At 38.7% G+C, this 13,975-nt stretch overlaps 1 protein-coding gene across 1 annotated transcript; it reads right to left on the bottom strand.

The window, feature by feature from the left end:
• Positions 1-3,946: 3,946 nt before the first annotated feature.
• vgll4l (vestigial like 4 like) lies at positions 3,947-7,878 on the bottom strand. Its single transcript, XM_035658385.1, has 5 exons — positions 7,694-7,878; positions 5,888-6,011; positions 5,525-5,780; positions 4,863-4,944; positions 3,947-4,714 (listed from the first exon to the last, which is right to left on the bottom strand). The coding sequence occupies exons 1-5, from the start codon at positions 7,758-7,760 to the stop codon at positions 4,419-4,421; spliced, it is 825 nt and encodes a 274-aa protein (XP_035514278.1). The 5' UTR covers positions 7,761-7,878; the 3' UTR covers positions 3,947-4,418.
• Positions 7,879-13,975: the final 6,097 nt, after the last annotated feature.

Raw genomic sequence — 13,975 nt, forward strand, 5'->3', positions numbered from 1 at the left:
GGTAAAATTGTTCTCTAATGTGTATGCAGGAACCCTAATTATTTTTTATTTTTCATTATCTGAGCACAGTGGGCAGAGTGACACACAGGAACTTGGGATCCATGTACCATTTTTCATCCTAACAATACACTACAATAGGTGTTGGTGCCCTGGCCCACCATTAAGTTTCAGTTGTGGCCCTCCAAGGGAAAAGGTTTGGGCACCCCTGCTCTAGTTATTGTTTTTTTTTTTTAAATCTACATATATCCATAGACCCACAGCTGCCAGATCTGGACTGAGGCCCGGTTTACACCTCAGTATTAACATGCAACTTGGATGATCTGATGCATATGGCAAAAATAATTTAAGCAGTGTGTACACAAATGTAGCCACACTGAGGGACCGTCTACTCAACTGACATCCTCTGAGTAAGTGGAAGTATGTACTAGTTCGCAGGAAACCACAAGAAGAAGCCAACAACAACAAGAACATTTGTTTGTCACATCAACTTTGAGAACTTCTGCATTAATACGATACATAGCAAAATAAAATACAGAAACAAGATAAACCATGTAACCATATCAATACTCACATCATATCATAAAACTCGTAAGCAAGTGTTAAATGCATACTGTATGCTCACCTACTTCCACACAGTCCAAACATATTGCTATTGCAACAAATCAGAAACAAGAACAGCAGCTGCAATAAAAGCTGTATCGTGGTTAAATGTCCATTATCCACCTACAGCTTGGATCTTGGTACAATTTCTTTTGCATATCAATAGGCAGTTTCTTTTGTTTGTTTTATTTGAGGATCAAATACATTGACATCCAGTGGTGATATTCTAAATACAGCATTGAGTGGATTAGGAGAAATGAATTTGTTACATAGTCGGAAAGAGTCAGAGTCAGAAATCGAAGATCAAAGATTAGGACAGAACCAAAACACATGAGAAACCACATTTTTACATCTCGGTCAGCCAAGAGACTTTATTACCATTTCTGAAATCCTTAAATAAAGTTTCCACACTGGTCATTATACTGTGTGATGATTGACATCCATTTTTCCTTAAAAGAAGCAAGAGTCCAGCTATTAAAACCAGATCCTTATTTAAGGCCCTATTTGATTCTTAAGTATCAGTTATAGAAATGATGGTTAGTATAGAAACCTTTCAGCCTATTTGTCTTAAATACATAGTGTTGCCATGTTAGGTATTTGTTTTACTATAAAATTAAGAACAAACATTGTTTTCTGGGTGTATACGTGTATGTATATAACAATGTTATTCTATGAATTTATCTTCCTCTGTGTGCATAGCCTGAAAAAACTGCAAACTCTCATTTTGTTATTCAACCTTGTGTTGTATATCCTTGATAAAATGTTGTTTTTAATAGCAAAAAAGAACATTTGTAGAGATTTCACAGATCATTCTTTGTTTCTTTGCTTTTACAACTTAATGACATTTTTTCCAATATTCTAGAGAAGCCATTTGCTGTGTTGTTATGTCATTTAACCAACACTAGACTGATATTCGTGAGCAATGATTCTGAGGGTTTGTTTTTGATTAAAATATTCCAGTTGAGGTTACATGAAATCCAACTGCAACAACAAGCATGCATGTACAAAAACTCAGAATAAGCATAAAACTGTTTTCAATTGCTTGTTTTATGTCATATTCACTTAAATAAAGCTGCCAGTTTGGGGCTGGGAACACCCAGCAGCTCCAAACCGAACAATCATTATTTAAACAATTATCCTAGATAGCTATCTTTGATCATTTAAACACGAAGAGGTTGAACAGGAACGTTAAAAATGAATCATACGCTGCTCCACAACAGAAACGCAGTCATTCCATGCAATCATGTTCTCATGAGATTAGAGCTGTAACTTTAATTATTTACAAAATGCTTCATGCTTTGTTGACAGTGATCTAACTTTTGACAGACAAGACAAAGTGCAAGAACTTTCCCATAGTGCTCGGCCAATCTTCTGTACTGTGGTTAATTACTACTGCCACAGTCAAATTGAGTTAAATGTTGTTTTCTGTCATGTTGAGGTATTCAGAATCATAATTATCTTTTATTGTTGCCTCAGACAACAATGTGCATTTGTTGTGGAGCAGCTTGAGAAGTTTTTTCTCTTAGCATTCTCATGGCCACGTTGACGACCACTTTCAACTCAGTTGCACCAAACTGCAGTGCTCAATTGGAACATGTTTAATTTCCTTTACAGCAAACCTGCTTATAAAGGTGGTTTAGTGGATCAAATACAGAGTGTATAAGGGTATTTAAAATATATCCTGTTAAGAGGTTAAGGATCAACTAAAAATGGTCCAAAAAGAATTACTAATATCGACTCACTACTCACAGAATATATACTTTATTTTCTTTATCAATTCGATAAACACAATCATAGTATTTTCAAATAATGTGTGAAGAGTGAAAACTTGTTTTGGAGTCACCTCCTAGTGGTAAGCTGAGCAAAGTGTTTTTTCTCTTTCTCTTTAGTTTCTAAAGGTCACTCTGTCAAGCAAGCTCTCTCCCAACAACGAGTTTACCCGCAGAGCTGTGTTGTTAGCTGTTTGTGCTGTTCGTCCTGCAACATGAGACCATTTGTCATTGACAATGTTGGTTGTTTAAGGTTCACCTAAGGGCCTCTAGATGGCATCAATGCCCCTGTTCAGGTTACACACTGGCTAATGAATATATCCTTCATGTGGAAATACCTGTTTCAACAATTAATAAGGAAAACAACCAGTAGCTTGGTCACTATTTGCTCCTTTATGTGTGGCAAGATCTGTGTGATGTAAACTTTATGCTACTGTGCAGTGGATTTTAGGAGGTTTTATGCAGATGTCTCAACTCAAACCACCCCATGACATAAGCTCACACACTTTTAATGATTTACCCTAACAATTTTCATGTAAAGACAAGTATAATTCACAATTTCCCCCTTTCTCCTCCTTCATTTACAACTTACTTTTCTCAACTTGTTGAGATTTTCAACTTGTTAGAACATTTTCGGTTATTTCCCCCTTCTTTAAAATTGACCAACTCTGTAATTTTAAAGACTGAGGCTTTGGATTTTTTTTTAATGTTGCTTATCATATTTAAAGTTCGACAAGATAGGACATGCAAATAAGTAACTGAAGAGCTTGCCTGGTTCTCATGCTCAGGCCTATGTTAGCCCAACCCTTTCTTTCCCCTCTTCCCTCCCTCCTGTCCCTTGCCAAACAGGATCTGTAGGATCTTACAGAGTCATTTTCTCAGGAGACAGGAATGTCAGAATACAAGGCCCAGTGCCTGCTGGAACATGCACCCTACATTCCCTCAAATTTACAGGAAAAAGTCCCGATGTGTTGCTCATAGATCCATTTAATTTCCACTTAGTGTGTGGCAACAGGTCTCTGCGTAAAATGCCAAGTGTGCACCGGACGTGTTGTAGACGACACTGACTCACTGAAATTAGGTTGTCTGGTACACCACCCTTCCCACTTTTCACAAGGTGAAATCACAACCTTTGAGTTTAAAATGAGTTTTATTCATTTAGTAAAATCTTAAGCAAAAGAAAAAAGTTTTTATTTGTAAGACAAAGTTTTAATGTAATACATTTGTCAGATGACACTATGGATTATATGGAGAGCTGCAACGATCAGTCAATTAGTTCCCAACTATTAAATTAACCTCCAACTATTTTGATAGTTCAGAATGATTAATCGCTTTGAGTCATTTTTTTAGAAAAAAATATCCAAATTCTCTGATTTCAGTTTCTCAAATGGGAATTGTCTGGTTTCTTTTGTCCTCTGTGACAGTAAACGGAATATCTTTGGGTTGTGGACAAAACAAGATATTTGAGGACGTCATCTTGGGCTCTGGGAAGCGAGCCCTACACATATGCTTTTACAAATGACAACGACACAAAACTATGAAGTGATTTTTGAGATTTTTATTATATCAAAGTCTTATTAAATGTCTTTGTTCTGTGTACAGCTTATAAGCATAATATCATACAGCAGATAGGCTAGTCATTAAGACTATAAAGAACCCAGGTGTAACAGAATATAAATATAATACAGCAGAAATCGTGGCATTCAGACTGAATTGAAAGAATGACACAAAATCAAAGAAATGTGAAGGATTATTTCTGATTTTTCAATCATCCCACATCACCATCTACGTAACTCAGAGGCTATCGACAAGCTGAGGATAGAAATGTAACAAAACAAGGACATCCCAATTCATGCTACATTCGTCTGCGTCAGTGTGTCTTATATTTGGACACACAGAGGTCCAAAGTGACAGCACTCCTGCATCTGTTAGCTCGCCCTCTCAGCACTAGCGCTGGCTTTTCCATTGCTCAACAAGCTGAGCTGCACGCAGTGAAATGTTAAAAGTCACAAAGTTCAGTGTCTTCCCATATCAGAGGTCACTTCCGCTTTAATTGACAGACCAGTGGCTGGAAGTTGGTGATGAGGTGGACTCTTTGTGGGACTGATTTGGGCTGTGGCTGTAGGTGGGGGAGTGAGTAACACTTGGACTGCTGGGAGGGGTGGAAGAACAGGAGGAAGACTTTGATTTAATCTGCAGCCACTTGTCTCCCAAAGCCTTGGCAAAGTGGTCATCGACGGACACGCTGATGGAGAGCTGCTGGGAGCGAGCTTTCTGGTAGTTCACTCCGAGGCTTCTCTGGAAGTGCTCCTCAACCACATGGTCATAGTTACTTTTGGAAATCACTAGAAGAGAAAGGATGAATGACAAAAGTCAAATACACACCTCAGTGAGTCAGTAAAAGTGAGTGGATGTCTACATTATGATGCATGTGTCACCATTAGGGAGTGACCGTCTGGTGGATGAGCTTATTCACAAGAGTGCAAGACTGACCTGATGAGGGGCCCCTGTGGACCTCGGATCTGCAGGAGGGGTTTCTTGATGAGGAGACACAAGTGATCACAGAGGGACGCATCTGAAAAAACAAAAGAATACAGTCTGCATTAATTACATGAAAAGACACAAAACAGTACTTTTTATCTGCATTTAAAACGCAGCAACCCTGCTTTGTGTTTTTTCTTTATTCCACAAGCTGTTTAATATCCCCTTAACTGACGGATAGGCTCATCCCATTACAACAAAACAGTGTACACTATTCAAAGTGAAAACAAAAATGATTTGAAAACCAATTAAACTGGTTGGGTTTGCCCATGGAAGTCAGATCACTCCCAGGCATATACAGGTCAAAGAGAGAGCAGTCTGTTTGGTCTTGTTTATGGCATTCCTCACTCCATTGCTCACATTTTCTTCCTGAATCTGGCTGGATTGCATAGCTCTGACAAGCTTAGGCCTGCATGCACTCAGAAAGAAGAATGTCTGCGCAGTTGGAGTTACTGAGATGGGAGATGTACCACTGCTGTGGGTAGCCTGGAGCTACACTGACTACAAAGGGACATACAGTACCACCACGTTTCTTAAATTATGACAGCCCAAACATCCGTGATCTTTGAGAAAGTCACTTTGAACATGTTGAGGACTCATTTTTGGTGAATTACCTGGATTTGAGTGGGAGCTGAGCTTTTAGTCTTTTCCTCCATGCTTTCAGGGTCTTTTCTTGGTTTCTTGATGAGGGCAAGTGGTTCATCCATGACTGGTGTGTAGTACACATGGGTGGGCAGAGGGCTGGTGGGGCTAGGTGTTGGACTCCAGACTCCAGTAGATGTGGGGCTCTGTGGCCTGTTAAACGCCGCCGGCGCTGGTGCCGCTCTCTGGGCAGATTTACCACTGCTTCTGCTCAGTACCCGCTCTCGCCTGAAACATTCATTCATCAGATAATGTCACATCACTTTGACCGAATCTGCATACAAAATCATACTTTTAAAGTGAATTATGACTGGAAATACGAATAAACTACCAACCTCTCCTCCAATGTCAGGCCTCTCTCATGGCTGCGCTTGCGTTTGATTGGATACACTGTTGGGACTCGGGCCCGGTCATTTGTCATGTGTCTGTATCTGTCTTCGCTTCTGAGATGGGGCTGACCTGGAAAACAAAATAAAAATGCAGAATTAGAATGAGAGGCTTTAAAAAGAATACAGTCAAACCAGATGTGTTTTGACTTTGGTTCAGTTGTTTAAATCCATCCAGCAAGAAAAACGACATGTACTGGCAGTGTTGATTACTACGTTGGTAGTGTGTCAATCAGTGATGAGTAACTACTTGTTATGATCCATCAACCTGCAGAACTGCTATTCGTGGGAAATCTTTTTTTTTGTCACCGTTAATTGTAAACTCCGTTAACTTGTAGAACTCGATCTACCTGATCAGTGAGCGTTACAACACTACACAGCTGATTCAATGCTAACGGTAAATGTTGTTTTTCTGCATAATGTTGGCATTCAGCCTTATCACACAGGTCACAATCAACAGGTTTTGTTATGGATGGAGTGGCACAAATCTCACAGTTTTTAGCCCTTGAGGACCCCGATTTGGGCGGCACCCATATGTACAAGGGCCATCAAGGACAACACATGCGAACACATGCTGGATCTTTGCAACCACACAAGTTGAAACACATCAACAAGAAGCTGATGATGTCACTGATGAATAAAAGAAACGCACAGGTTGCAAATGAAACCCACAAAATTATATTTTAGGGTGTTCTTTTTTATAAAGGCGGGTACAGTTGAATCCAAACCACAGGGGTAATACTTTTAAACCCATTTCCTCTTGGAGCTCTTTATTGTCTCACGTCAATAAGCTCACATGTTCACAACAGTCGTGCATACAGTCAAAACACAAAGCATTGTTTGAAATGGAATGGCAGCTTAATTATACTGTGGCTTATTGTTTGACTGTATGCTCAGTTAACACTTGAAAATCCACATTGATGGGGCAGTGGGAGTCCTTCAAAGCTACTTCAACTGTATTCAAATCCATCACTCAGTGCTTTAAAAGAAAAGCCACAGTCGCATAGTGAAATCAGACAATGAGGTTGACTGTCTGTTTTGAATTGTAAGACAATGAAAGTCGATCACTGAGTCTTCACACCACAAGTGTTCACTCCAATCCGCATTTCCTACTGGGTAAACACTCCAACACCTGTGAGCTACTCTTTCACACAGAGTGCCATTGTGGAGGGGGAGGGGGGAGGTATAACCACACCTATGCTGATTTTCTAATGCCTCGGGCATGGATATTTCTTCCTCATTAGCAGCAGGAATACGCTGCCTGACCTTCTGTTTAGCTGCGTTTAATCAGATTTTATGGATATCCAACAGAAACACAGCATAGTTGTGAGTGAAAACACAATTTACCGGATCTGAGCTCAGTCTTATTTCACCTTGAAATAAGTATTCATAGGGAATCCTTTATTCTTTATTCTAAGTAGACTTCCTGTATTGAATCCAATTATTGTACTTTAAAGGTTCTTCTTAGTGCATAACTTCTATGTGAATGTCATCACATCTGGTTATTTCCATTAGATATGGTATTTACATAAACATCATACAAAGAACAAAGGTAAATGTAATAAACACATGTGTTATACAAGATTATGACATGACATATCTAAACATATATAAATATATATTTATTATTATTATTATTGTTATTATTATAGCATAACCATGGCAGAGACTTAACTGCACAGATCTAGGTAATACAAGTATTCACTCTGATCAAGCAACATGAGGCTATAAGAGAAAAGTGAATATCAAGCTTACCTTCTAAAATGTAGACCTTGAAACCACTGCTCATCCGAGTAATGTACTGGAAATTAGCCACGGCCATGGCTCCTTGTCGTTTTCTGAGTGAGGCCAAATACAGAGAAACACCTTGACTGCTGGATCTTGCAGGACACAATGAGCCTCAGTTTTGGATTGTGTTGGAAAGGTAATGAGATGCTGGGTCGAAGCTCAGCCAGGTAAAGTATCAGGTGAGTGCAGATAGGTGCAGTGGCTTCCCTGTGACTCATTCCTTGCATTCAGATTGGCTGCTGTCGAGGCCAATCAGAAGCCCTCATTCATCCAGGCTTGTTGTTGTCGGAATGAGCTCACAGGTAGGCTCAGGTAGAAAGTGGTGTTGCTAAATGTCACAGTACCACCAGAATCCATAAAGGAGCGTTTACTTTATTCAGCACTTTCTTTTGTACAAGGTATCATAATAATAATAATAAAAATCAAAACACCTCTTTGGTCATTAATCAATTTTTTCCCACAAAACTTTTTTAGATTTTCCCCCTGAGCCATGCAGAAAGTGAAGTGTGCCTTTTGTTTCCCTCCATGTAGTCAGCACCTGTCCCACTCCCCTCCCTCCCTCCCTACCACCTAATCTGCAATCTCACCAAACTGCATTTTTTCGAGCTCTTAGCCCACCGGAGCTCCAGTCATTCCACTGACCTGCCCATACACGCACGCAGCTGTACTGTGAGCCTGCCTCACCAGTAATCCAAAGGCTTTTGTTGATGGCCAGACAAAGGCTCCTAAGTCCTGAAATTGCTGCTGCCATGAGAACAATCTTGCCTGAGCATACCGAGGAGTTTGGCCACACATAGAAAGTCTTTGGAGGCCACTCAGTCAGATACTGTGTGACACAGGTACTGCTGAGAAAATAATCAAGAGTGTAATTAATATGTGGATGTATGATCTATGCAAACATTTCAATCATATGATTGTTTGTACACTAGCGCATTGAGAAACAATCCCAATGATCCTCTGTGCTGCCCTGGTATTGGCTGACACATTAGCCCATTTTAATCAATTAAATACTGCTGGTGATTATTGTCACAGAAAAAGAAGATTGGTTCAAAGAACTGAACAAGAACTGCACATATACAGGTCTCGCTGTGAATACATTTAGCTCAATTTAAGCTCAACAGTGCCCTCCCTAAGTCATACACTGCAATAGCATGCCATCAGAACCTACATATGGGTATTGTGTATGCAAAACTGCTGTTTACTAAATACTCATTTTAAAAAACATGTTTGCTCACTGGTAGAGTCCATTTAGTCTGGACGTTTGAAAATGTAAGGAATCTGGGGTTGAAATGTATGGAATCTGTGAGTGGACGACTGAGTTTTTCTTGTTTTGTAGCATTGTTTACCCTCATGTCACACAGCAAAGAAAGTGTTTTGTTTACCATAAATTAACAAAATGTCCTTTGCTCCTCGTCCTTTAAAAAGAAAGATGAATAACATCCAAAAACTACTGCAGTATGCTTTGTGTATTTTGTTAAAAAACAAAGAAATAATACTCCACTCCGTCTAAACCAGCTGTTAAGTTTATAATATAATAATGTACTCCCATATGAGAAATTATAATTGCTCCAGTGGATCCTCTTAGCAGTAGTATTCATAACGATTATAACAATAGTATTTTTTAACAAAATGGGGACTGAAATTATCAGGCATTAACAAGACAAAACAGAGGCCAAAACAATATCCCACTGTGATACTGTTAATGTGAACAAACAAACACTTTAAAGATTTTGCCTTACAGAGTTTTTTTTGAGGGGCTTTGAGTTAAGATGTCCCCACCACTGTCTGCATACACACGTCACTACTGAGGGCACGTTCGGAAATGAATAAACTTAGTGCGGAACTTTAACAATCAATCACCTGATAAACAAACAAAATAAATAGCCTGCATAAAAAATCACATAGGAATAATTGTAACATATTTTTATTGACTCATTCAGAAAAGGTCATTTAAGGTCCAGTGTGTGTCTTTTAGGAGAATCTATTGGCAGAAATGAAATTGTTTTCATTAGTGTATAATCACCTGAATGTTGTGATCATTGTGTTTTTGTTACCTTAGAGTGAGCCATTTTTATCTTGCCTTGCATGGCTACGTAACTACAGTAGCCCGGAAGGGACAGACCAACAACATCGACCGTATATAGGGCCTTTTGTGTTTTTCACCACTGTACCTCCTCCTGCACACTTCACAGCCCGTTCTCATTCCCTCGGTTGTCAAATACAGACACAAGTGGTTTTCAGTTAGTTGCAACTTCACCCCTAGATGTCACTAAATCCTACACACTAGACTTTAAGTGGACAGAATGAAGCGTCCACCAATGTGGCTACTTCCCGAAGGGTTGTGTGGAGGTGCAGCAGTGTTTATTTAGAAACAATCAGAAAATAATGTTTTATTTCTCTGATTAACTGCTCTGTTCTCTGTAAGGCCGCTCCCTCTCTTCATTCACTCTCTATGTCACTCAACATGCTCTCGCTGTCTTTCGGGAGGACTGTGAATCATGTGTTTACAAACAGCAACCAACAAATCCTACTCATTACCCCTTTAACTAATGCTGATACTAATAACACCTATTTCGTGCCTGTATGTTTGTTTTAATCTGTATTCATGGTTTTAAATAATCCATTTTAATCCTGTTTAAAGTGTAAAGAATGAACAAAAACTAGTTCTTCTAATCTCTGAAATAAAGTAAAGCTTGGTCGTTACACAGTGTATATGCATAGATTTTACTTACACGCACAATAAACCAACTGTTTCTGTTATTCCTGGAAAAAAAAAAAATAACGACAACAATTTAATGGCTTCAAGACAACTGGATTCAGCAGCAGACTGGCCGAGTATGAATTAGTTATAAAATGTGGCACAAATGTCAGACTGTGTTTATCTTGTTACGTCTTCCAGCAGAATAACAAGTTCTCAGGGAAAAGCCACAGGAGCCGGTTCACTGCTACTGCACCTGATGATTTGGGGATTGCTGGCATGTGTTTCTCTGTTGTGCCACCCGCCCACACACAACATAATGCAGCACACACACACACACACTGCTTGGCACCTCCGGAGTGCACGCACGCACGCACGCACGCACGCACGCAGAGCCTTAGTGTGGATGTTAATCCTGGCTGATTGGGAGAGGAAGTCTATGGAAGTTCAGAAAAATCCTGGAACACAGAAAAATGATGGTAGACAGAAAGAGATGTGGTTTGTTGTGTTTTAATTATTTATAAAGATATTACTCAAAGAACAATATGCTCTGTGGAGGTCCAAAATGACCAAGGTCAAATAAATTAAATAAGCATACGAATAATCATGTAGATAGATAGTAGATTTTATTTTTATTTCCCTTAAAGTCTTTTTATGACAGTGTCAACAGTAGAGTCTGACAATAACACTGATGACATAATAGTAAAAATTCTAAATGTACTTATATATTTATCTGTATTTTATCCATGTGCATTATCCTTCGTGCCATTTTTATTTGACATATTGATCATATTTTATACTTAATCTTTAATCCTTTAATATTTCTTATACTATGGTAAATTACTGGTTAGTGAATCTATTTGTGATATTTCTGAAACAATATTCAGATTAATCCTTGAAAGATTTTGACGAAGTTGCACCAACACACAAAAACTTGCTCCATAGTTTCTCTTTTGTGAAGTGAGTGAGTTGTAATCTGCAACTACACTGCTAGACAGTGATGGGCTAGTTACTCAGAAAAAGTAATTTATTACCTATTATTACTCCCTGCCAAAAGTAATTAGTTACACTACTGACATATTACTTCTCCCAAAAATGAATTGTAAGTTCAATTGATTGAATTTACGATCCAGTTTTATTTATTAAAATCAAAGTAAATGGGAATATTTCCAGCATTTCCATCTTCCAAACTATTATAAGAGAAAACAAAGTTCTTCTCTTGATTCTAATAACTAGTTACCATCAGCCATCAATCCAGAGAGTTCACATTAAACTAATGTAAACCAAAGTATCTACTTTCTACTGGTCAAAAGCAGCACAGCAGGTATATTTTCATGGTAAAAATACCACATTATGTTTAACAAACAATATGAATATTCTTCCCAAAAGAAGAAAGAAACTGCAGCTCCCAGTTAAAATCTTTAAACAAAAGAAAAACAAATACCCATTCACACAAATGCAAGCACACATTAGTGGACGTCACATCAGCTTATCGCCAAGAAACAGACTTTTTTTTTTTTTGAGGATTATTGCGGCTGACACAGCTCGAGCCTCTCCTTGTTTGTTCTGTTTTTATGCCTGAAGCTATAAAGCTCCTTTAGACGGGGGTGTACGAGGACAGACCTGCACTACAGATACTGTACAGACAACATATATGTTTCATGTCTCATGAATATTCAGATGAGAAAGAGAGAAAGAGAGAGAGCGATAATCACTGTTGGCTTCTTGGCTGCAGTTTTGTCCCACAGAGTCAGAGGTGTGTTTACACAGGATACTATTATATTCATGTATGTTTCTATATGTTGTCTCTACTGTCTTGCATCTTTCTGGGGATATCTTACTGTGTTTGTGGTCTGCCTCAGAGTTATTTATACCATGCAGTGAGCTCCAGTAATGGAATGCGCTGCTGTAGTGAGAGGGCGGCCGTCTCGCTGTCAGACAGGCATCTGAGGGACTCCGTTAAATTTTTATAGTTTGGAGTTACAGAAAATGTGGCCTTAAGGTTAGTGCTGTCAGAACTGCCTGTGTTAATGCTCAAGAAATGTGGCTTTTAAGAAGTCATACAGTGTCTAGAGCTGAAATGATTAATGGGTTAATAGAATCGGCAGCAATTTTGATAATTGATCAGTTGTTCAGATCATGTTTTTTTTAAGCAAAAATCCCCCAAAATCACCAGATTTAGATTCTTAAATGTAAAATTTTGGCTGGTGTTCAGGTTTTACACATTTTTTTAGATAAGACATTTGAAGACGTCAGCTTGTGTGACTTTTTGACTTTTTACAGACGATTAATTGATTAATAGAGGTAAAAAAGGTCCAGTGTGTAACATTTAGAAGGATCTTTTGGCAGAAATGGAATAAAATATTTGTAAGTTTGTGTTTTTTTTGGTGTATGATCACCTGAAAATAAAAATCGTTTGAGTTTTTGTTACCTTAGAATGAGCCGTCTTTATCTACAGACACCTTACAGTAGCCCGCCTTTTGCGGGATTTGTAGCCCCCGTAGTTTCTCCTACATACTGCAGCCTGTTCTTGTTCCCAGGTCATCATATACAGACGTGAGCAGCAACTAAATCCTACACACTGGTCCTTTTATTCGATGACAATGATTTATTAGTTGAAGCCATAATAATGAAGCCCATATTCTCGTTCTTTAATCTGTCCAGATTCACCCTGTTTGCGATTATCAGATGTGTATTAGAACTGCTTTGAGGTATTTTCTTGTCTTTTCTCGCTTCTTTTTTTTCTCACATGCAGTACACATCAATTCTCTTCAACCATTTCAGGAACTGGATTTCCCTCAAGTGAATACAGTTATAATGTTCCTAATTGAACTTAAATCAACTTTGAAAGCGTTTTTATTTTCCTGCCTCTGTCCTAGCGTTGTCAGACTCCATCAGTCTCCAGCAGTAATCACCTATAAATGATTCAGTCTTGGATGATGCTCCTGCAGCCTTGATGTGAAAATAATGGATTTTTTTGACACTTTCCTTGTAGCGCTACTTGCAGCAGTTTCCATTTGTCTCTTTCCTTCCTCAATCCATCTTATTTTTCCACTGTAATGTCTTATTCCATCGTCTGTAAGCTTCTGTTTCAGATACAGTGTATGTGGACGCTTCAGTGCTTCACAATCGTATTTCTATGAACACAACAACATGCAAGTGCCCCAGCAGTATGTGCACAGAAATGTTAAACTTGCATTTAACATGTGAGTGCATGAGAATCTGTAGTGAGAACAATGTTTTGCTCTATTGACTCTTTTTCTGAATACAAGAAACCTTGAGGCTTTCAGTATTAGTCTTCTGTTGTATTTACTGTATGTTAGAGATAAATCTGAGGTTAAAAGGTAATTCTTGACCTTAGAAACACCAGTTGAGTAAACTCTTAAACCGCTTTCTATCACATGATCTTCGTCAGCAGCTGAAGTTTGCCCATTTGTCATTCTCAAAGACCGTTTGCTTTATATACTTGAATGTCTTTTCCAGCCCTCGACATTGTGGTGGGATTGTTTTCTCACGCAACAATAGATGTTTCTTTACCAGCAGGATGGAGA

The sequence above is a fragment of the Morone saxatilis genome, unplaced genomic scaffold (genome assembly GCF_004916995.1).
Source record: "Morone saxatilis isolate NCDOM2014 unplaced genomic scaffold, NCSU_SB_2.0 Contig16, whole genome shotgun sequence".
NCBI classification, from domain to species: domain Eukaryota; kingdom Metazoa; phylum Chordata; class Actinopteri; family Moronidae; genus Morone; species Morone saxatilis.

Excerpts from the sequence above, each read along its gene's own strand:
- vgll4l (XM_035658385.1), bottom strand. The coding sequence starts at position 7,760 with ATGGCCGTGGCTAATTTCCAGTACATTACTCGGATGAGCAGTGGTTTC. Across the intron at positions 6,012-7,693 it reads CAAGGTCTACATTTTAGAAG|GTCAGCCCCATCTCAGAAGC; the intron begins GTAAGCTTGATA and ends TTTGTTTTCCAG. Across the intron at positions 4,945-5,524 it reads CAGCTCCCACTCAAATCCAG|ATGCGTCCCTCTGTGATCAC; the intron begins GTAATTCACCAA and ends TTGTTTTTTCAG.